General features: G+C 39.2%; 1 protein-coding gene across 1 annotated transcript in view; it reads left to right on the top strand.

Moving 5' to 3' along the window:
* Positions 1-25060, top strand: part of ADAMTSL1 (ADAMTS like 1) — a 344714-nt gene that overhangs the window by 200492 nt on the left and 119162 nt on the right. The window contains exons 6-8 of the mRNA XM_066182248.1: positions 14640-14766; positions 21492-21566; positions 24424-24581. Of these exons, the coding sequence (XP_066038345.1) occupies positions 14640-14766; positions 21492-21566; positions 24424-24581 (360 nt within the window). The remainder of the gene's footprint in view (positions 1-14639; positions 14767-21491; positions 21567-24423; positions 24582-25060) is intronic.

Here is a 25060-nt window from a genome sequence, read left to right as displayed (position 1 = left end):
GAATAAACCCATTTCTGTAAGTATAGGGAATGCATGTAAACTTCAGAGAAGAGATTTTAGATATTTTTTCCATTCATTTGCGGTAGGAGCTGCAGGCTACCACTTACCTAAAGTGGCTGTCATACTGTAAACATAATAATCATGGGTCCCAGTATTATGAGGGTTCATAATGATCCTGGAAGAAAAGCAACATTTTCATGAGATGAGATGTCTCTGGAACTGCATGATTTGGGGAAGTGCAGCAGACAACTCTCATAATACACATATGGTTTGTCACAACTGCAAAAAATGAAACCTCCTACGATGTACATTCTGTATAAGGTCCTGAAGATTAAAAAGTGAAGTCTATTTCTTATGTAGTTTAACAACAGCAAGAGCCCTATTCTGCACCTGGTACAGGGAAACCCTGCTTTTGTATGCAGATTGGAGAGTAAGATCCTGCAGAACAGCCCTGCAGAAAGGGACCTGGGGGTCCTGGTAAGTGGCAAGTTGAACATGAGGCAGCAGTGGCCTGGCAGCCAGGAGGGCCAACCCTGTCCTGGGGTGCATCAGGTACAGCATCACCAGCCAGGCAAGGAAGGGGATTGTCCTGCTCTGCTCTGAGCTGGGGCAGCCTCACCTCAAGGGCTGAGGGCTGGTTGGGGTGCCACAATATGAGAAAGATATTAAACTGTTAGAGAGTGTCCAGATGAGGGCCACAAAGATGGTGAATGGCCTTGAGGAGAAGCTGGATGAGGAGTGGCTGAGGTCACTTTTTCTGTTCAGCCTGGAGGAGACTGAGGGGAAACCTCGTTATGGCCTTCTACATCCTTGCAAGGGGAAAAGGAGGGGCAAGTACCCATCTCTTCACTCATGTGACCAGTGACAGGACTTTAGGAAATGGCATGAAGCTGAGTAGGAGAAAATTTAAGTTGGATAGCAGGAAAGAGGTTCTTCACCCTGAGGTGAAGTTGGCACTGGAATAGCTCCCCAGGAAAGTGGTCACAGCATCAGCTTGTTTGACTTTAAAAAGCATTTGTACAATGCTCCCAGGCACGTGTTCTGATACTTGGAGTGTCCAGCACAGGCTCAGCTGTTGGACTAGATGATCCTGATGGGTCCTTTCCAACTCAGCATATTCTATGATTCTGTAATGACAGGTCCTTTGCAACAATTACACTATGTTGAAGGCAAAGAGATAAGTTTTCTGGATTGCTCAGAGCAAAACCTACTGAAAGCAACTTTTATCCTCCTATCAGCTTGCATTGATTCAAGTGTTATGCCAACCAAGAAGGAATTGAATGTTCTTGAGTTATAATATAAATAATATGTATAATATTAATTCAATAACATTTTTAAGTTAATATACATAAAACATATCTTTATTTAATTATGTGCAAGAATCATGAATTAGTAAAAGTGATGTTAAGATCAGAGTGTGTTTACACAGACATAGAGCATTTTTCCCAGTAGGTCAAACGAGAGTGTTAATTTTCTTAACTAACCATAGAAATATATTTCGTTGTATGCAAGACTTGGATCAACCCGTAGCCTATTGTGTGGTCACAAGGGGTTCTTCAGATTACACCAGCTGAAGGTTGGTTGTATTGTTTCTGTGTGCCTTAGCACTCACTCCTGATTTAAAGGTGATGGATTTCACTCATTGACAAGAATGCATTTGTAAAAAGGCTCAGTATTTGAAAATTATAAGATCTCTCTCTCATAGTTTTCCTTTATTTTTAATATTGTTTGGAGGTTTAAAACTACCAGTACCTTAGTAGCATATTTATGAGTCTTTGTTTAATTATGTGATTTTGAGCTGAAACCTTTGTTTGGCCTGCTGGCCACTTAGTAGTTAAAGTCAGAAGAGACATCTGATTCTATTCGGGGCAACCAAAGCCAATTTTGTGTATAGAACAACATGTATCCCTGAATCTTTGATTCAAGGAGTATAGTTAGAGATTCTTTAAAATACTTTTAATTTTATTTACAGAGATAGAGTTTTGGAGAAGTTATTCAGTAGCTGACTCAGATGTGCTTCAAGGAAATAGGGCAGTACTCATGACTGTGATGGTTCAGAAATCATGCAAGCTGTGGGCACCTTTCCTCTCTCCGTATTGTATAAACATACATGTATTTTTCCCATGAAGAGATGTGTAACTTACCTTTGTTCTTTGTGTGAAACACCTAAGAAATTAATAGGAATTAATAGGAATTAATTTTTAAACATAATTTTTTCTTCTGTAGTTTTACTCTTAAATGCATAGTGACCCAGAACAAACAACACCATTTTTCAAATAAAGACCTCAGTATGTTATATATTCTATTTCTTACTAATTGTCTTGTTCCTCCTGAACATTTTAAATCCCTTTCGCTGTGGATATCTGTCTAATTTGGGTGTCCTATCCTTTCTCCATTTTTGAAAGAAATACAGATTACTTCTCAGACATTTGGGTCTCATTTTATGTTTAGCTCAGCTTATCATATGTCCATTGGTATATTACAACCAGCTTGAACCTCAATGCTGAAGTCAATATGCATGGTCTTTAAGGATATAGTGATTCCACAATGTGAACTGTCATTATAGATAGAATTAAGGGTATGCCGAGGACAACACATTTAAAACTTCCAGTTTCTAGTTTAATTTTCCCTGTTTGAAATATAAAGTCCTGTACTTCAAATCCTTTTTTAGGGTTTTGAGAGTATAAGTAATTTCTGCATACAACACTTGAAGCTGCAAAGTTGCGGTGTGGTGGGTTGATCCTGGCTGGATGCCAGGCACCCACTAAAGCTGCTCCCTGCAACCAGATGGGGAGAGAAATTATAACTGAAGGCACGTGGGTTGAGATAAGGAATGGGTGAGGTCACCCACTGATTACCATCACGGGCAAAACAGACTAGGGGAAATGAGTTGAATTTATTGCAAATAAATCAGAGGAAGATAAAGAGAAGTAAAACAAATCTCAAAAACTTCCCACCTACCCCTTCCACCTTTACTCTTCCTCCTCCCTGTAAGCAGCAAAGTGAGATGGGGAGCAGAGGTTAAAATCTGTTCATCACACATTGTTCCTGCCACGGCACAGGGAGAGGAGTCTTTTCCCTGCTCCAGTGTGGGATCCCTCCCGGGGAGACAGTCCTCCACTAACTTCTTCAGCATGAGTCCATCTCATGAGCTACAGCTCTCCATGAACTGCTCCAAAGTGGGTCGCTTTCCACAGGGTGCAGTCCTTCTGGAACAGCCTGCTCCTGCTTTTAGAAGTCAAGCTTATTCTTTGTTGTCACGCTTCAGATTATCACAGCAACAAAACCAGGAAATTGGATGCACTGATCATGTGTGTTAGAATACTGATTTATACACTCTGCTTCATGCAGCTCACACCTCATGTTTAACGTCTCTGAAAGGAAACAACATGGGTATTTTCTGTCCTTCCTTCCTTCCTTCCTTCCTTCCTTCCTTCCTTCCTTCCTTCCTTCCTTCCTTCCTTCCTTCTTTCCTTCCTTCCTTCCTTTTCATAATGTAGACAAAATCTCCTTTGTGTTATTGGGTTTCCCTGTCACAGTCTCTTAGTGTTTCTGCTGCAGGGGAAATACTCCATTTTCATTTTTTGGTTTTTCTGTTTTCCTAACCCATTTCATTTCTTCCTGTTATCATAGTATTAATAGTTAATTCTCTCTCAATATAATTTTTACCTTCTGCTTGTGTGAATTCTGAAAATGTTCTTTTTCTTAACTCTGGCAAGGAAGAACATGAAAGTATTTGCTTCCTCAAATGGGTAATCAAGGATTGTTCAAGGCTTCTTCTACCTCCAGTATAGATGTCAGAATCTGTGTGTTGCTGTATAACACCAGATCACTTTTTTTTTTTTTAATAACTGTTATAGTTTTCATTAAATCTGTGGCCAAATAGTAAATTGTTGTGTAGTTTCCCAAAAGCATGTTCTATCAATATCATAGCCAAAAATGAGTATTTCTTCCCTGAAGTCAGAATCATGAACCAGATGCTTTCAGTCTGGGCCGTCTCTTTTACTTACACAGCCAGAGTGACCCTAGTCTTCTGCTATCCTCTCAGTCTCTCCAGCCTGGGGATCCCAGGGCACCACATGTTGTACAAGCTGCCATGAAGCGTATGTTTTGTGAGTTTGCTTTAAACATTTCAGCCATAGCTCAGGACAACAGTGGTCCTTCTCTGTGAAAAATCATGACAGCTGCACCATTTTCATTTTGAAAGTTTAGACACTGAAAATGTCCATAACTGAACTATCTGCTGAAAGGATGAAACGATGTTAGGCTTCTAAATAAAGGCAAATACTGTAGCCATGGTCTATGAAAGATAAACTTTAGCAGAAAATTCTGAAAAAAAAAATAATGATGCTACAATTAACTGCACCATTTGGCTGAAAAGTTAAAAACAGTTGTACTAGTCCAAGAAATTGATGAGAAATGTATTTGGGAAGAGTTATATACAAACTGACTTCTTGTACATGTAGAGGTGTAAGACCTATTGATTCCTTCAATTTCTCTGAAGAAGCAAGCTAAAAGAGTTCTACTTTTGCTTTCTGCTTTCTACATAAAATTTGAAAAGCTATTCTTCTGTTGAAAAACCAAACCTAATCCTAATTGTATGTTTTCATTATTATTATTATTATTATTATTATTATTACTATTACTATTATTACTAATTTTGGTGGGTTTTTTATTAAAGACCATCTTTATAGACTTCCTCTATATGATAGAATAACACAATGAATCATATTACAGCTCTAATTGTAGGATTAGATCCAGTGGTTATAAAACTGGAGATTTTTAAGAAGGCTGTTAACTAAATTTGTTACTACAAAAAAGTTGTTTTGGACCAAAACCAACCTTTCATTTCTTCTCATGGAACTGCCCAACCTTCTCCTTTACATTCTCTTAATTTTACACCTTAATTGTTAAAGAAAGCTATATCCCAGAAATGCCTATATAAATGTCTACTGTTTACAGAGTATTAAATTTCTCTTTAAAGATCTACTTCCACATGATACTGGAGGTAGTTTTAAAAAAAATCTTATTTATTGATTCCTAAGACTTTTTTTTTTTGCTGAGCTGCACAGTGAATTCAAGTCAGCTAACAAGCTTAGTTACCTTTAGCTAACTCTAGTTACCTGTTGCTGTTCAGAAATCAGACTTGGTGATTTTGGAGGCCTTTTTATGTTTCTGTGTCCAGCCCAAGGTTGGGGGATTGACCTAGATGACCTTTAGAGGTCCTTGACCACCCAAACTAGTCCATGGTTCTATTTTGTGGTTCTATATATACCAGTACTTAAATGGCTCTGTGTTTGTGTGTGTGTGTGTGTGTGTGTGTGTGTGTGTGTGTGTGTGTGTGTGCGCGTGTATGCGTGCTCCTAATTTTTTCATCAGAGACAGAGGCTATACAAACTGGTGCATCATTTCAGAAAAGTAGGAAAATCTGCTCTGCTCCATATAGGTGACTGTGTTTTATTTCCTGTGTATCACAATTTCAGATGGAGAATTTCTCCTTCTCCCTTCCATGTACAAAGTGTTGCTGCACACATCCTCTCCTGTTCCCAGTTCAGCCCAAAATACAGAGCTAATCAGGATAACACTGTCAAATGTTTGGAGTTTAGTGCATTGACGCTGTTTTACATCACAACGCCACAAAGACTCCAACTTCAGAAGGCTAAAATGATCCTTTATTTTTGGGATGTGTCTCCCTTATCTACTATTCTACACGGACCAATTTGATTGGTGAAACAAACACCAACCTCTTTGATCACATTGGTCAGACCAAAGGGACATCAAGAAGAAGTCTCTCCTAGGGAAAGAATGTAAACAGAGTTTACAGTTACAAAGACATGTCTTGTTTACAGAAAACTCCCTGGGGAAAGAATTTCAGAAAACCAAAGCATTTCAGGCTTAACCAGGGCTACAGTGCATGGATATTTCACTCGTTGGCACAGTAAACCTGCAAGAGACAGGTAAAAAAAAGATTAGGTGGTCACCTCAGCAGTCTCTTGAAGGCTTGCAAACATGCCTTAGGTCCTGACTGTCCATGTGGGATACACTTGGGGCACAGCTGCAGGAATTTGCAGCTGGGGGGGTCCGTGGCTACTCCTAGTCATTCCTTAGCTTGGAATCTGATTTCTTTGCACGCCTTTCTTTCAAGTCAGCTCCAGTTCATGGGAATGAGAACACCAGGAACACATGTTCCCTGCTCCATGTGAACAGTGGTGGGATTTCAGTCTTGTGTAGTTCAACTATTTCTGCCTCCTGTTTGTAACACTTATATATATAAATATATAAATATATATATATATATATATATATATATATACATGTGTAGTCCATTGAAACCTAGATGTCTTCTGCAGAGATAACATTTCAGAAAGTACTGAGTTCTTGATTTCTGTTGATCATGTGTTTTTGAACCTGTGTCAGGCTGAACGACTGAATTGCTGTATGAGTATTTTGTCTTACACTGTCCTCACCTACCTCATGTTCTGAAGATAACATGTCATAATTTTGTTCTCTTGTTGATGAATTTCAGGTTTTCTGAGACAGAAGAAGTAGCTTTTCCCTCAGAATGCCATCTGTCCAGCACATAGAAAGGAGTGTGAAGGAGAACAATGATTCATAAGAGTAATGCTTAAATTGCTATTGTCATGCCAGGTAGCAACATTTTTGTGGTGGAGAATGGAAGAGAAAGGGGATAATTTTTTGTGTGTGAAAGAATTTTCAGTTGTATTATTAGAACTCCCCTGCCCTGAGTTATCAGTTTTTTACTTTCTAGATTAATAGAGATTAGCACCTCTGTAGAGATACTTTGTTCTAATCTTTTAGCTGAAACAATATTATGCTGTTCTCCAATGCTGACCAACTTGTCTACTGTGCATATGTCTTTGACCAGCAGCACTCAGGGCAGCTTCCTGCTGGTGGCAGAGGGAGGGAGGAACATTGTAATTTGGAGACTTGGCAATAATAAGAAATTTAAAAGAGCAGCTTTGAGACTTCTAAGTGTTCTCTTTTAGTTACCAGGAAGTAATCTCTGTTCAGGTATTTCCTTAGCACACCTAAAAGCCTGAGTTGTGTAGAGTTGTGCAATGGCTTTATTGCTGGAGGAGTCTGGCAACGTGTCTGCAATTGTGGGCAGTTTTGAGAGTCCTCAGCAAAACAGATGTGTGGTTCTCACTGAAGACCTTGGCAAGTGGTCCAATTCCTGCGAAGACCCAGGACAGGCGTTTTGCAGGCATTTGAGATAGTTTCCTCTTCCATCCTAAATGTCTTCTCCTAGGGCCTGCATGCACTCCTTTTACACTCTGAGCAGCAGGCTGGAATATCATATAGACTAGCTGAGCTGTTTCAGCAGTAGCCTGGGGCCATGTAGCCCCTCTCAAGTATTTGAACTGCAAGAGATGTCTGTTCCTTGATAACACAGATTATGTGACTGCCCAAAGCACTAGAAAATCTTTTCTGGCACTGGTATAACAAAGCTCTGCAGCTGGATCTCCACTGATCCAGCCGACAGAGGACTGACTCTTGCCAACAAATGAACCCTGTATACCAAACAGAAGAGAGCTCTGTATAGCAATTTCAAGCATGTCATGAAGTCACCAGAGCTTACAAAGAATTGCAGTCAAATGTAATATGTCACAAGTGTCAATTAAATGCTTTTACAATTAGTGTTTCATGTCCTAGGAGGAAAGAATAGGTCCAGCAGGCTCAAGGCTTGGTTTCTCAAGCACATTGCTACCAGGAAGCTGAGGAAGACCTGCTTTGATGAATTTTGTGTTAGAATGGCCTTTGCAATCACTTTCTGATGTAGAATTTTAATATTTTGCAAAAACTGACTAATCTTTCCCCTGGAACTGCTAAGATATTCGTACAATAGATGTGATTCTTCTGGAGAAAAGCAAGTATTTCAGTAATGGTATGCTACAGAGCACTAACTAAGAAAAAAGTTAGGGTTTTTTTTTTTCTTCTTCTTCTTCAAGAATTACACAAGCATGTAAGGACGACAAAGGAGAAACTAATTTTTATTCCAACTCAATATGGATATGTAAACCTAAATGCAGTGAAAACCAAAGAAAAGCGTAAATGAAATTGTAAGTGAATATGAATAATTATAGAAGCTTCTTTTCTTCCTGTTATTGTCTCTTTATAAACTCTTGGAAGTTAGTTCTGTTTAAATGTTTGTATAGATACCCCCCACCCGCTTCCAGGGGCTTTAGCTAGCTCAGTTATTAGGAGATTTTGGAGGGAATTATACCAAGGATGAGATAAAGATATCAGAAGAGGCCTTTTCCCCAGGACCTTTGTCCCAGGCGTTTATTCTTTGAAATTCCAGGGGGGAGAGAGAAAGAACAAGGAAGGGCCAGGCATTATATAGCCCCCCGCTCAGGGAAATATAGCTGGACCATAGCCAATGTGGTCAGAGAAGGAAGGAAGGGTCACTCTATGTGGTAAGGAACTCCAGGGGGTCAGAAGAGAGAAACCATTCCCCTAGAGAATTACAACAAATGTTGTCTCTTAGACAGCAGCAGCCTCTGGATTTCTGTATCATCAGAGAATGTACTAGAGAGAGCTTTGTTCATACATCTTGCACTCTCCTGTGGTGGCCCACACAACAAATTGGTTGGTATAAATCTGCAAAATTCAGTCATCTTTTTGTTTTTATCTTGGAAGATTCGTCCTACTTAAATTTGCTTGTAAGGAGTTATGTTTTCCCCACATCCAAGATTTTAGTGTGTGTGTAATCCTCATTTAAGAAGTAACAGCTTTAAAATTAGTTGAATTGCTCTTTGTTAAGTCAAGGGTAGCTTCAGAATGAGTTTACATTTATTTTTCCCTGAGAGAAAATTAAGAAATAGAAAATTGTCTTCAGTTCCTTCTACTGCTGGGTGTTTGCTGTTTGCTTCTGTAGCTTTGGCTGAACCATTGGTTCCCAAAGTGTTGTGTCTGCTGTGCTGGTTGAGTGAGGTTACATAAGGGTCTTTGTTTAAATGCATTAATAGCAGAGAGCTCTGGCTTGCTCAGAATGATGGGAAGATGCCAAGCAGGATCTGCAGATTGGTTGCAGTGGATTAGTGGTAGATAAGGCAATCAGCAGCAACAAATCAACAAGCTGGCCAGCCATGTTTCATGTGTTGGAAGGTGTATCTTAGCTACTTCAGTGGCTGTATTTAACAATTTGGGTACTCATCAGTAAGTGAAGTTTGTTTCACAGTGCCTGAACAGTTGCAAGATATATTTTCTTGAACACCAAGCAAGTACTCTGATTGCATATGTCACTGAGCCTGCTGTTACCAGCATAGTTACTAATTGCCTTGCCATTGTGAAAATCATCTTATGGTCTTCAATTTTAGTTGGATTGTGGTGTACCTCCACCTGAACATCTGGAGACCTGGGAGAGTCCTGCCTAGTGCCTGGTGCTGGTAAAGATTGCCTGTGACAGGATAATGTCATGAAGCTGTGCCAGAAAAGTGCTGGGGCTGTAAAATGTCATCTCAAGGATGTCAGTGCACTGAAGGTCAGATAGCTTGTCAGCAGGAGGTGCAAGTCCCCACATCACAGACGTCAACCCAGATCCAGTTAGCTGCACAGGCTCAAGCTTGTTCTCTCTCCAGTAATTTGGAGTACAGCTGCTAGCTCTTCATGCTGATTCTGTAAAATAGGATTTTGAACCCAGTTGAAATGATAGCTCTGATCCAAAACTTTTTTCAACTGAGCAGTGACAATCCACACAAGTCCCACACTAAGCCCCACATTAGTATCTATGTGAAGGGCAACTTGGTTTTTTCAGATTCTGAGAACTTCTTGCATTTGAATGACAGATATGCCCTTTGAAAAATAGAGATATTTATTGATAATTGGCTAGATTTGCAAGCTTGCTTTATTACATTATTTTCTGCTCAGGATTTCCTAATGCTGAATAGAAATTAATATGAAAACTTCTTACTTCAGGGCATTTCCAGACCAGCAGGGCTGAAGCAAAACCTGTCATTGCTGGTCCAGTTTTATTTCTGGAAAAATATGCTAAACTGAGCCAGAGTTCAAGTCCACAAGGGGAACCCATGCACTTACAACTCATGCACGCACTCAGTGAGTTACTTCCAACTCCTGTTGTGGAACTTTTAGCCCAATGGGTTTAAACTACACACAAGCAGTTGATCTGATAACTTGATAGCTATCTCTTTTCTTGCAGCGTCCTGTAAAAATTATTTTGCAATGTGTCTCAGAGTCAAGAATATCCTCATTTTTCTGTTTTGTCAACCCATGGGCTATCAAGTAGAGTTGGGGGGGGGAGGGCACTGGGGGGAGAGGGAGGCAGACTCAGCATGAAGTCTGGGACCTCAGTCTAAAATGTAATAGGAAATCTTTACCTCAGAGTAGAGCTGTGGTACTTTATGCCAGAAAACAATACAGGTTTAGCCAACTAGGGATTAGCTGTTATTATTCTGGCTTTTTTTTGCCAGACTTTCTATGCTAAACCTATAAGGAGAATTAAAAAATCAACTCACTTTAGCAGTGGTGAAGATCTGGGTAGGCAGTTGGTACTCTCCTGTGATTTTCTCACTCTGGTACATCGTGACTGACGTTTTCCATATACTGAGAGACCTCCACAGCTCTGCAAAATCTGCCTTTACTGCTTTTAAGGGCATTTAACCACAGTAGTAATGAGCTTCATAGAAGCACCTTTAGAAACACACAAGAGCCTCATCCAAAACTTATCAAACTTACAAGCACATGTTCTTGGTTTTAATGGGGTTTGGATTAGATTGTCAGGGAACTTATTGGAGCTGCTTCTTATATTTTGTGTGGTAACAATGTGCAGTTCAAGCCTCTGACCACACTTCAGCAACTTGGAACTCAAAAGATTTCAATGTGGAAAGTCTGTGCTTCATTATCCTGCTTAAGGGGAGGAAACTTAACATGTAATAGAAAGGAGTATGAAAACTGCTTACTTCAGAACATTTACAGGCATAATTTTTTGCAGTAATCCATTTTTGTTCCTGGTGGGGTCTTCCTTCCCCGACCTTTATTGATTGAAAAAGCTTCAACTCCCTAAACTCCCCAGGATATATTAAGATTTCAACATTGAATCCAGTTTCAAACCAAGACAAGGAGTTGATATTTCAAAGATTTTCAGAGAATTAAATATTCCCTAGACTTCCGATTCAAAAATGTCATTATTTTGTTTCAAACTGTGTCCCCCAAACCATTACTGTGAGCTGTATATAGGAGGTACAGTATCCTTATTGTATCCTTTGCTTACCATGCTGATGAAGCAGTGTCTTCCATGGTGCTTATTTTCATTATGAGGTCCTCAACCACCTCTTTTCAGGTGAGCATGCCCATAGGTCAGAGTCTTGGCAGAATTTTCTAGTTCTGCAGACAAAGTGAGTCTACTTTTCTTGATAGCTGGCCTCTCCTAGAGTCTTGCATCTTTGACATCTCTGATAACAGCCATTTTAAAACCTTCCCTCTGTGTGCTTTGTTCACACTATGCATGGATACTGAAAGAAAGGATTCTGCCTTCCTCTTCTTTGTAAACCCTTTGCAGATTTCTCGGGCAGTGGTGACATATTTTCACTCATTCCATAATTTTGTCAATGAGTTCTCTGCAGCCTTGATGGACAGTGAAAATAATGTTATGGAAATGACATGTTCTCAACTCAGACAAACTTCTGTTTCTTCTGCTCAGAGACAAAAAAACTGTGTATTTTTTCAGGAGAACTTTAATATTTCTTTGTCTGATCTTTTGCTGTCATAAGATTCCAGCCTGCAAAATGTTTTCCTGTGAGAGCTCTAAAAACTAATATAAGAGATCTGGAGTACCATTTTTCATTTTAAAGCATCAGTGACTCCATTTCAAACACTAGCAACATTTCTAGTGCATGTAATTACCTTCAAAAGAAGAAGGAATTTCCCTAGGCAGTGAAAAAAGAAAATAAGTTTTTTAAAAAATGTAAACTTGGGAACTTTTTTTTTATTTCAGGCATTAGTTAATCATTCATAAGTTTTTTTAATGATAATTTCATATATATTCCCCGAGCTCTGCACATCTATTTAGACAGATAATATAACAGAGTAAAGAACAATCTGCAGAAACCTTGGGGAGAAATAGGAAATTCATTTAATTTCATCAAAACTTTTAATTGCATAAAATTATCTGAGACACTGCCAAGTCCAGTAAGGTTAATATACATTTTGTACATACCACAGAAATGTTAGTAATCACAAAGGTCTCTATACTTCCACTTTGCTCATACTTCCATTTGAAACACAGCATTTCAACAGAAGAAATATTTTCATACTGTACACTGGTAATGGCCGTCCAACTCAAAAAAAGAAACAAACCACAATATAACTTCCTTTCACACCTGAGATTTTCCCGGTGGTTTCTTCCAAAAGTTGTGACCTAGCTCCAAACTGCTCAGTTTTATAAATTAACTTTAATGAGGGTATAGCCCATGGCAACAAGTGAGATGATGATTCATAAAGTTAAAAGGGCTTTAAAGTAGTAAATGCAGTTTTTTGAAATTGGTTACCTCATACCTAGATTTAAGATCCAGGCTGTTTCCTATCCAAGACATTCACAAATTTGTTTCAAAATAGGCAAAGCCATAAAGATTTGTGTACCACCCTAAACTGAATTATTGAGCAGATATGAAAACCTTTATTTTGTTATCTGAGCTCCCTAGCAGGACCCTTCTCACTGTCAGTGCTAGTGATCTCTAATGCACTAGAAGGAAAATCTGATTTGTAGGCACTGTTATACAGTTTTCAGATCATGCAAGTGATTCTTTTTACCATCTTGTCTACACAGTGGCATTAATGGAAGTTAGAGCATACCAGTCTGTGCATATCAAAAGTCATTCAGCTCCTGTAGGGATATTATTATTCAGAAAAAAAAATAGATGTGAATCTTACAGAGTACTGTGGATACAATTTGTGGATCTGTACTTGGAAGTTTTGTATGGAGTAGTCACAAGATACACTTGTGTCAAGATACACTTATCTTTGCTTCATTTTTTTTCCATTATTTTTCATGGTGTTTCTAATGTGTTAAAATGTCTCTTGCAGCCTTGATATGACAAGCTTTTCAAGAAAAAGTATCATTTCTCTGACTGTAACTTCTTTAGACTTCATTAATCCCCTTAGAGGGATCATAATATAATGTGTGAGCATAGGAGGCTTCACCTGGTTCTGACCTGGAAGAAGTAGGTAAAATAAAAAAAAAAATTGATGATAGCTTTCATCAAGCTTGAACCTATAATGATTTAAATTAAATTAATTATACTGTCAATATGACATAATCAAGGAAACAGCTATTCTGCAGCTAGTAAAATACTGATGTTAGAAATGGGAATTGAATTGCTAAAAGAAAATGCTAGTTATTAAAGCCTGCATTTTCACAAACAAATCAAGAGAAAGTAGCAAACCCAGACTAGATATAAAAGATATCTCACCCTAGCAGAGATGTGTACTGCTGCACACTCAGATTTGCACAAATAAGAAATATTAGTCTAAATGTTTAAGTGGGCAACTTACACATACAGCTTTTATGAGTCTTGATGATAAGTGCTCTATTTGCTCCCGTCATTTTCTAGGAGCTAGTTTTCTGATTTAACTAAAACTCAGAAACGCAGAAAAATTTAAAGCTGAAAAAACACTTAAAATTTCGTTTGTTTATATATATATTCTCTGTTTGGCTAAGAGTCGTAACAAAAACTCATTAGAAGTTATAGACAAATATTTGTTCATTGCTTACTCTGTGTGCCAGAATGCTAGAAGGCCTTTCATTTTCTAATACTTACAGTGGTAATTATAGCACTTTAAGGACTTTCTTAATTTCTTGGATTTCAATTATTTACATGCATATTTCAAAACTTGGATGCAGAACTTAAAGCAAAAGACCTACATACAAACTGTATTAAACAAATAGTCCATTAATTAATTTTAAATGTACATAATTATAAGTTACTATTTAACTCTCCTCAGAATTACAGGGGTTTTGCAAACTGAGAAACCTAGTTTATCTATTCAACTCTTAAAATTTTGAACCAAACATTTTGCATGTAGGAGCAGGTAATAGCATTCATACAATGACTCTCAATTCTTTTGTTGCAACCATTTCAGCCTTCTTTATCAGATCTTTTACAATGCCTGAACACAGGCATTGACAGTGTGGAATGGGATTATTGTCAAACATAATTAAAACCACATGCCTTCCCCAGCTGCATAGCAGGTAAAATTTCGAGCCATGTTATTATTAATCCATGCTGCTCTTTACTTTTATCTATCAGTCCGTTTGTTATCTGTATTTTTATCTGTTTCAGACATTTTAATTTGTGAAACTCCAAGAAGTGAAATTTCTGATAGGACTCTGACCCAAAAATGTTCACAATGCCCTAAAAAAGCAACCTCCAACAATACTCTTCTCTTCCTCTGAATTGCAAAAGCCGTTGAGTACTAACCTGTTCACTATCTCTCATTTGACTTCAGTGCACACTCCCAGCCAGATTTGCTCAGCCTCTTTCATTGCTAAGGTACTTTATGGCCCTCAAAAGATGCTAAGAGAGAAATTTAGAGCAATTTGTTGCAGAGATGGATTGACCAGTCACGCTCACGCTGAACTGCACATCTTTCTTTCTTGCCAGATTGTTGGCTGTGACCACCAGCTGGGAAGTGCTGTCAAGGAAGATAACTGTGGGGTCTGCGATGGAGATGGGTCCACCTGCCGGCTGGTTCGGGGCCAGTATAAATCCCAGCTCTCTGCAAGTAAAAGTAAGCTGTTCCTTCTGTTAAAGTGCCACCTTCCCCTTCTAGTGAAGTTTCCATTTCTTGCAAGCTAGATTTCACTCCACTCTTTCTCAGGTACCTGAATAATTGTGGTCAGTCTAGTTATCCTCACAGGTGCTTGCCTCTTAGTTTAAAGCAGCCTTGTCAGACTATTGGTCAGGTTGTGGGGGCAGACAGAGGCTTGTGGAAAGGTGTCATCAGCATATTGCCCATCTCAGATAGCTAATTGCTTGTGAAGAGCAGGAGAGCAAGCCCTTTCAACACCTCTCTTGGCTGTATTAGCTGGCTATGAATGGGACTTAGTGCACACTGCTCTGAACAGAATAGTTTATGCTGCTACAGCAGAGAGGAACCCTGAGGGGCTGGTGGTACCAACCTGGCAGAGTGCTCTCTCTAAGGCCTATTTAGCATTACATGTGCCTTCATTCTCAGCATGGTCACTCAGTTCTATGGGGAACTGAGGAACCTAAGTTGTCAGGAAATGCCTTCACAGGCATGAGAGATGTCTACAGAAAAACATGCCCTTTCCTGCATGCTGACCCAGCTCTAACCCAGAGTGGTAAAGTAGCATTACTGTGCCCCAGTGAGTTTATCCTGAAACCCAGACAGGTTTTTTCAATCTGTTTACAGCGCCACAGATGGAACTCCAAAACTTTTGAGGTGAGTGATAGCATGTGCCTGGTCAGGTTGAAGGAAGGATTAAAAGATGTATTTTCATGCCTATGTAGAGACACCAAAGGAATCACATGTGCTAGCCTGAAAACCTGCCCTCAGCCTTAGAGTTTAATCAGACCAGCTCTACCACTCTGGACCAACTTCACAATTGCTGAATAGCACATGACTTTAAAGATTCAAATAGCAGCATAATATCTGTTGAAGACAGTGTGTGCATACTTGTGAGTTCTATAACTGGGAGAGCTGCTTTTTACAAAAGCTTCTCTCTGTCAAAGAGTAACTGCATGAGTATGGAGCATGGCACACAGAGCAGCTGACAGCACAGTGCATCTGTGTTTTGCTCTGTGTTTGCTGAGTGAGAGAGAGAGTAGGAGGAAAGAAGGAAGGGCAGGGCAGGGCAGGGCAGGGCAGGGCAGGGCAGGGCAGGGCAGGGCAGGGCAGGGCAGGGCAGGGAAGGGAAGGGAAGGGAAGGGAAGGGAAGGGAAGGGAAGGGAAGGGAAGGGAAGGGAAGGGAAGGGAAGGGAAGGGAAGGGAAGGGAAGGGAAGGGAAGGGAAGGGAAGGGAAGGGAAGGGAAGGGAAGGGAAGGGAAGGGAAGGGAAGGGCAACTATTTCATATGATGGAAAGAAAGGAATAATCCTCGTAAGAGTTCCATTGCTGAAGCAGAATTGTAGATTAGAGGAGAAAGGAAATGATTCACAAAGATTTAGGAATGGAATTTCACTTCATTGTTAAGTTTTCTGCAATGAGCAGGAACAAATTTGGAAATCTCCAGAATAGTGTTTGCGAATTTTTTTGGCAAATGTCTTTACCTGTATGAGTAATTAAATGGGTTTTAGTTGATTTGTGGTAAAAAAGGTGCTCATCTCTTCTCTGCTGAGGATAAAGGAACTAATATATTATGCACAATACTAAAATGTTAGTATCTACTCCCAGTGGTGTCCTATTAAATGTAAAGAATGTTATATAGGGAAGAGAGCAGATGGCAGATGGCACATTTGTCTTAGACTGAGACAAATGTGAAAAAAATGTTAGAGAATGGATTTTTCCGACACATTTGCCTGCGTATAATTGTTATGTAGAGCTAGGAAAATCATAGATTTTGTGCGCAGTCTGTATAAACCATATGGCATTATTCACTTCCCTGCTGTAAACATACATGATTTTATGCAACACTAGAAAGTTTGAATCTATGAAAAGTAAGTATTTTTTTTAATTAGGTTTTTTAAAATCATAAAGACACAGTTATGAATCTCCTTCACATGTGTGAATGAATATGAATTCTTTTTGAGGTTGGCTTCAAAATGATTTGTGTAAATGTTGTGAAAATTTTGGAATTCTTCCAAAAATCTATTGTGCTCATTTTTCTGCATTTGTCTTCCCCAGCACTGTTGGCACTTCATCTGTATCAACATTTTGCTTATTTGTCACTATAAACATAAATACACCAGTAAATCTGGAATCAGGGCCTAATTAATTTTAATTATCCAATCATTTAAATGACTGGATTGACTAGTTGATAGTTAAATTTCAAGTTACCCTTATAAAATAATCCTGTTTTTCTGTAGACATAATCCTACTTTATCTGTAGACATAGCTTGCAATCCACACAGCTGTGTTGACACCAGTAAGCTTTTCCCATCTGCCAGCTGAGGAATATCCAACCTCTGCCCCACTCAGATGAGACGTCACCTGCGGAGCTACCTCCAGATCTGGAGACCCCAACAGCACCAGGACGTGGAGCTGCTGGAGCCAGTCCAGAGGAGGCCACAGAGATGCTCCCAGGGCTGGAGCCCCTCTGCTCTGGTGCCAGTCTGGGAGAGCTGGGGGTGTTCACCTGCACAAGAGAAGGCTCCAGGGCGAGCTCAGAGACCCTTCCAGGGCCAAAAGGGGCTTCAGGAGAGCTGGAGAGGGACTTGGGACAAGGCATGAAAGGACAGGACACAGGGAATGGCTTCTCACTGCCAGAGGGCAGGGTTAGGTGGGATATTGGGGAGGAATTCCTGGCTCTAAGGGTGGAGAGGCCCTGGCACAGGCTGCCCAGAGAAGCTGTGGCTGCCCCATCCGTGGGAGTGTCCCGAGCCAGGTTGGATGGGGCTTGGAGCAACTGGGAAGGAATCCCTGTGGCAGAGGGTGGAACTGGGTGATGTTAAGGTCCTTCCCACCTAAACCGTTCCAGGATTTTATGATTCTCTGAATTCATGAAGTACTTCAGGATGTAATTACTCCACTGACTGATTGACCCAAGTTAAACTCAACCTTCCCACAAGAACAGCATCCTGCAGACTCAACTTTTTTTTGTGTGCTTCATGCAACCATGAAGTTCCTACACTCACTACAGTTCACTAGCCAAACACCAGTAGCCCCCATTAAATACACACAAATAATTTCCAATTTTCCTAGGTCATGCAGAAGATGTATGCACGATGTTGACCTTCAGCCTCCAAACTCCCCTAATTCGCATCCTGATCAATACTCTCATTTGGTTATGTGCTCTATCTGTGCTCTGAACAAGGGATTAAAAGCCAGGCTGCCATACACCATTAGAAAAATCAGAGGGGAAATGTACACCAGTGACTTGATATCAGCAGAGATGTTCTTTGGCCTTGCTTGGGACTTTGTTTCTCTAAGAGCAGTATTCAATCTTGAGGACTGTTCTAGGAGTTGGACAGTTGACCTTTACTCCAGAGTTGTCCCAATACTTTCTGAAGCTGTTTATATCTCAGAATCATTCCAAATACAGTCTTGAGCTCATCATACTAAAGTAATTTTCTCTTGGTGTTTATATCATGCAAAGGCATAAAAGAAAGAAAGTCATAGAGCTTTTAAACACTTAGCTTTCCTATAGAAACAGCTTCTTCACTCTTTATAGTGGTAGTATATATGTCCCAGTGGCCTCAGAGACAGAAACATAGTAGGGCAGGATACTTTCATAAGACTAATAATAAAAAAGCTACAAAAACCTTCATTCATTCCAGAAATATTCTTTTTTCCTGGGTGGCTTGGGTGGTTCTTTGGAAGTCTGCAGAAAATGCATCTTTCTCTTTTTATTTTATATCTTCTTTAGGGAACTGTGTACGTCCTACCTATGAAGATAAGCTGAATTTAAGCAGGCTTCTTTGTGTTCACCAAGAAGCTAGAGAGTTAGTCCCATATGTTGTGAGCACATTCTGCTGATCACCAAGTGCATTTAGTATTTCTCTAAAACAGGACTGACATCTACTAACAAAGTAGATTATTTTCATAAGAGACTAACAGAAATTATAATCCTGTCTAGATATTCATGTAATTACTCTTGTTATGGCTGTCAAAAATAGATGTGGTTCCACATTTCCACTGAATATCAGTAGTGATCGAGAGATAGAAAGAACTCAATTTTTCATCACAAGAACTGACAAACCATTTGGACAAAATCCAAATTAAAAACCTAAAACTAGAAGAAACTTGTCTCTCATGGGAATCTGATGTAGGTTTATGACATTTAACTTTTGCCTAAAACTTTGCACTTTCTTCTCAGCCCTGAGCCACTGTCCTCTCAGTTATCTGGGACCTTCCTTGGCTTCCCTATGCATGGTCTCCAGAGAAAACCAACCACCTGTTAAAGTATTTTGTGTCTTTTCCACACAACTGCTCAACAATCTGTCTCTGCTTATTGTTGGAGAGAGCTGTGACTAAATGTTAGCCTGTTTACTTTCATGTCTCTTCACAGGAAATGGCTCCTCCTTATCACTGTTAACTTCAGGAAATTATCCTTCAGTCCCCACTGCTTCTGCTTTGTGAAAGCAGGAAGCAGTGTGATAAACATAAATCCCACTGAGCTTTGCATTTCACATAAAGCGTGCTAGGATTTCAAATGGAGAGCAACTACAAGATCAGGTGAAATACAGTCCTAGCAATACCCTGGGGCAGAAGATGCATGCTGAGAATATAAGCTCAGCATGGTCTTTAAACTGTGTGGGTTTTCTGTGACATGTCAGTGAGTTATTAACTCTGCAGCACAGAGCTTGTAACTGAGAGACAGTCAGATATAATAATGGCACGGGACTGTCCTTGAATAAGACCTGCAAAATGGTCGTTAATATTGGGGTTTTTTAAATTCGCGTTACTGTTTTTCCACACTCATTCCAAAAAATGTTATATCTATACAGCAAAATTATATGTCACACTCTTGTTTTTCCCCAAAATGGATAAAATAATTTATCCTACTGGGTATCTTGAATTTGAATGCCAGAATGGTACCAACGAAGCATTATTAGAATATCAATATTTAATTAATTTCTTAGAAATTAGATATTTGTCTTTCTAAATAGAAAATTTGAATTATGTATAGATAGGAAAGATTCCTAGCTTTACTGATCAGTGTGGTATGGGAGATGTGTATGAGCAAAACATGTGTTGAGTCTAAACCCAGTGTTACAAGAGACTTAGACACTGAAATTTTGGGTAGTTTGAGAAAACATATCACATCAGAACTTGAAAATAGGACATGGTTCAGAAGTGCCTGAAAATTTGAACAGTCTTTATGTCCACACAACTTTTGTGGCACTCAAAGAGACTGCTTAAATTTCTGCCTTGCTTCTGGGATGGTAAGGGGCAACAAAAGTGTGAGTATTTCATCCCATAAAGCTCTGAAATTCAAGAGTGTCAAAAAATCCTGTGATGCATTACAGAATTTAAAATTTAAAAGTTCACACTCTTTGAGATATTATGGGTTTGGATGAATGAATGTATTGGAAGAATAAATGTATTGCTTAAAATTTCCTGTTTCTGGTAGTGTTTCTGCTCTCTCTGTTGACTTTTCACCTTTGATATAAAATGACAACATCAATGACTATTTCGGTAGTAAGTGAGAATCCTGATTTAGCTGGGTTCCAACAGCTTTCCCAGTTTGATCTGGTCAGAAGTGTAAGATCCCAACTCATATGTTTGAATAAAAGATAAAATGCTTTTATTGTGTGAGTTAGCCTCACCTGGCAAAGCAAAACATTGTTTTGAGAGCAGAGCTGTAGCTCCTGCTAGACGGTGTTTCATGATATATATGTGAGCAGTTCTAATGAATAAAGAGTGAAAGAGACTTTGTTCCTCTCCCATCTACCACCTTCTTACTCCCCAGAAAAATCCTTTTAAGCATGCATACTTTTTCTTTCCCAACTTACAGTTATATGGGAAGGAGGCAGAAAGGACAGGGAAAGGTGAATGAAATATGTTGGTTTGTCCAGGTCAGCATTCTCTGGGAAGGCCACTTCGTTATCCAGGTATAGCATCTTATATCATCTTTCTGTGTCTTTCTGTCTGCCTTCAGGACATTACTGAGCTTACTGCCTATTTAGAAATGCTGACCTAACTAACTTTTACAGCTGCATGTGACCTACATGTTAATTCGCACCTCGGTTTAAATGCAATTGGCAAAGCTCCAAAGGGCTCCATAGTTGCAAGATCCTGCTGTAATACCTATTTACATGACAGTCTTACGGGCTTCTGCTTTTACAGCGACTTTCTGCTAGCAGTGTAGAAAGGGAAGGAGAATTTTAGCACTTATGATCATTAAAATAAGAGGTGTGAAAGGGACGACATACCTAAGAGCAGTAGGGGACCATCACATAGCATGGGCAGGATCATGGAGAAGCTGTGGGGTTTAAGTGGGAAAAAAAAATGAAAAATGGGAAAGCTACTCTAGTTAAACATCAAACTAAGCTTATGCTTCTCTGCTTTGCCACAAACACTGATTCAAAATACTTGAGAGTTTTAAGTGGAGTTGTGATGAAATAAAAACTTATTAGTTACTCATGAAAACCATAAGCAGTTGTGAAGGACTTGGGGATAAATAAAATCAACAGTTTTGGATTCTTCTAAGCAGAAGGTTCGTACCACATTTAACAAGTTTTTTTTCAAATTTTCAAAAATAATTCTTAGTGATTTTAATTGGTCCTAAGGTTTTTCTTTTGATTGCCTTGTAAACACCTCTTTCAATGCTTATTTGAAAACAGATGGAAATTTCCTTGCTTATTTACTCCATGCATTTTTGCCTTCCCACAGTGGTAGATACAGTGGTTGCTATTCCCTATGGCAGCAGGCAAGTTCGCCTCACGCTGAAAGGACCCGATCATTTATGTAAGTAGAAGAAGTTGGTGTACACTTGTTTAAGAGAGCCTTGGTAACCTGCAGTGCTCTGTTTACACAGTGGTGTCTAGTTTTCTTCTCTCAGATCACTGATTTCAACACACAGATGAGTCCTGTCCTCAGTTTTCCTCAGATCCAGTTACCTCAGTGGTACACTCTTTTCAAAGCAGACCTTGGCCAGCAGTGCAGAGTTCTTTGCCCCTCCATAATTTTTCAGCCGTTTCTGTTTGCTTATCCTTTGGCTGGTTCACTTGCTGTCAAGTCCTTTTGTTTGAAATTAATAAAACGCATACCACTGAGAGAAGAAATATTGAGCAAAGTATTAGCTTCCCTGCAGCTCAGCTCAGCCGTCAAGATGCTCATGACTTTAACACATTTCTGTTATGATCTCTCTCTCTCCCCTAGACACACATAGGCACTCACACCATGCGTGTGTGCATGCACACACACAAAATCACACTCTAAAGAACTGAAGCGCATACAAAAATGAAACCTTGTTCTTTAGCAGTGATACTGCTCCAAGAAGTTAAGAACCCTGAGTTCTGCTAGCCCATCACTTGATGGCTATAACACTTTCCTGCTTCATCTGTGTATTATAGCAGCTGTATGTCCCTCTTTTCTGGAAGGAATCTGAGGATTTGAGAATACTCTGCTAGAGCTGAAGGCAAATACATTTACTTGATGAACAGAAGCTCCTGGCACCCCTTTCTCACATCTTCCAGTGCAGTAGCTGCTCACAAGCTGCTTCCTTTCTCATCAGTAGCAAATGAATATTAAAGTATTGGTAAATACTTTATTCTGATTTACTGTCAGAATAAAACCCAAAACGGTACTGCTTGACCTCTCAGTAGCACATATTATTGCAAGAATAATTGGGCTACCCTTCTCCTTTTCTAAAAGTCTTTAGGAATTTTCTGTAGCACAGACCATTTATGTCTTCTGTGATTGACAGTGTAGGTACAAACATGAATGTCAGCAAAGATGTGAAACAACAAATCATTTCGCTGCCTTCATATTTTCTTGCACCCAAAAATTTTATACAGGGTATCAAAATAAGGGATGGCTTACTAGTCCTGTACTGTAGCTCCCTACTTGTGTTGAGAAAGCAGTGGGTTCTTCAGATTTAAAGCCAGATAAAGACCAGAAAATTATAGGTTATAAACCACGAGAAGATATTATGTATTCGTTAAAAGTTCAAATGCTGCCTGTACCTCAGTTTTAAGTGGCCCTTTGGGTATTCCTGAACTGCTCCAGTACGGCTGATATTACTTTCCCAGTACATGATATCCACTCCTTCCTTCCTGTCTTCTTTTCCAATGTAGATGTTCTCTTCCGAGGTAGAAAATGCCATACTTTTGTTATTGTTTCAGTGAAATTGAGCTTTAAGACACCTCAGAGAGAAATGAGATTTTAGCTGGAGAGATGGATCTAAAGCTTCACTTTAGGCCATATCATATTTCATGATAAAAAGATTTGAATCAGCAAGGTCTGCCTCAGTCACTGGTTGAGATTTAGATTAACTGCACTGTGTAAACATGAATAAGTCCAAATATATCTTTTTCTTGTTTCAGAGCTCTCCATGAATCTTTCTGTTCACCCATCAAAGGATTTTATATATGTATTAGCTACAGTCAGTTGCAGAGGGACGGAGTATTTTGCCCTGTGAACTTTGGTTGTGAGAGAGGTCAACAGAAGGCTGATTATATATACACAAGTCTTAAAACCATCTTTATTCCTGATTCATACAGCCTTGTCCAAAAACAGATGGCTAACTAACTGCAGCACAAAGAAAGAGACTGGTCTCACTGAAAACCAAGGAATTCATCATTACAGCATAAATTCTTAGTGTACTGCCTCAGCAACTTCCTGCATTAATTCCCTTAATCTATCATGAAAAGCAACCTAATTACTGAAATTACACTTTTTTTCTGTAATTAGCAACTTAATATATGCAAATCAAAACTTTTTTTTTCATTTTGTTGTCTTTGAAAATATATCTCCATCATAGATGAATTATATGCTTTACTTGCCTCTCTGTGCTGGAGGTTTTGTGACTATATTAATAAATATATGTAAAAAGTTTGCAACTTTGAAATCCTTCATGATGAAATGCCCTATTGTTTTTAAATAACTACCAGAAACAGTTTACTGGTGAAAGTTCTGTAAAGCACAGTCTGGAGTTGGTAGGGAAACTAGCTGAATGATGAAACAGACCGACTTTCTGACTGTTGGTTTCTACTTAAGAAATTATCATTATTTTTAATATGACAATCAGAAGTAGGTATTACAAAACAGTATCTGAATTAATGCCCACTTTTGGGGAGGTGTGAATACAGAAAGAGCCTGATGGAGAACTCAGCAGGGTTCAGCACCCACCTTCCTCTTCTACTCCACTGGGATATATCATACGGCTTCTGGAGAGGAAATGGGATTGCCATCATACTGATCTTTCTTTCCTGGATATCCTGCTTTCAGTTAATTGTCTACTACAACAACATGTGGTTAGTGACCCACCTTTGAACTGAAGGAGGGTACAGCAAATTAGCAGTGCTCATGGGCCAAGGACTTACTGAGAGTGAGTTAACAGCAAATATGCTTATCAAGGAATGGATTAGTATGTCTGACAGAGAGTAAAAACATGGCCTATGGGTGAGGACGGGAATGTGAGCTAAAAATCAAAGGGTTTAACAAAGACAATAAGCAGATGGAAGAGAAAAAAGAAAAGTGTGCAAATGAGAAAAACATTGGGAAAGAATTGCAATATTACTAATTTGTGCTGGGGGTTTTTTCTGCTCTCACTTCAAATTGCAATGCTCTGATTTCCTGACAATTTTTTTCTATTTGTTAGATTTAGAAACTAAGACTCTCCAAGGTGTGAAGAGTGAAAACAGCCTCAGCACCACTGGCTCCTTCCTTGTAGAAAATTCTAGCATTGACTTCCAGAAATTTCCTGACAAGGAGATCTTAAGAATATCTGGGCCTCTTACTGCAGACTTTACTATCAAGGTGAGGGTCATTGGTCATTGACGTCTTAGAGCAACAGCAAGTAAGACAAGATGTACTAAGAAGATGAAGGAGATTTTTTTAGATCTTAATTTTTTTAGTAGATGTTTATCACACAGCCTAATCCAGGCTATCGCTTGAACTCTACATCTAATTCTTTATGGTTGTATATTTGATGAAACCTCACTGGAAACTCTTCAGGAGAGACAGACTGCATTTATGTCAAGAAAGACATAGCCAATATGTGCCCTAAAAAGAAAAGATTAACTCATTCCAAGAAAAGACAGTACCTTTTTATATGCACTTCTGAGGTACTTACAAATCAATGACATGCAGTTTTCTCTGTCTGTGATAAGTGAAAAGATACCTCTTTGGCCACTAGTTTGTTGGGTGTATACTAGTGTAGTTGCACAGAAGACTGTACGAGAGTGAAGAGTCCAGTCCCCAAGCTCTAAAATAAATGGGATAACTTTGCTTGAGAA

This window comes from Chamaea fasciata, unplaced genomic scaffold (genome assembly GCF_029207755.1).
Source record: "Chamaea fasciata isolate MVZ Bird 193981 ecotype frontalis unplaced genomic scaffold, bChaFas1.0.hap1 SCAF_4, whole genome shotgun sequence".
Classification (NCBI taxonomy): domain Eukaryota; kingdom Metazoa; phylum Chordata; class Aves; order Passeriformes; family Sylviidae; genus Chamaea; species Chamaea fasciata.
This window is presented reverse-complemented; position numbering and strand designations above follow the sequence as displayed.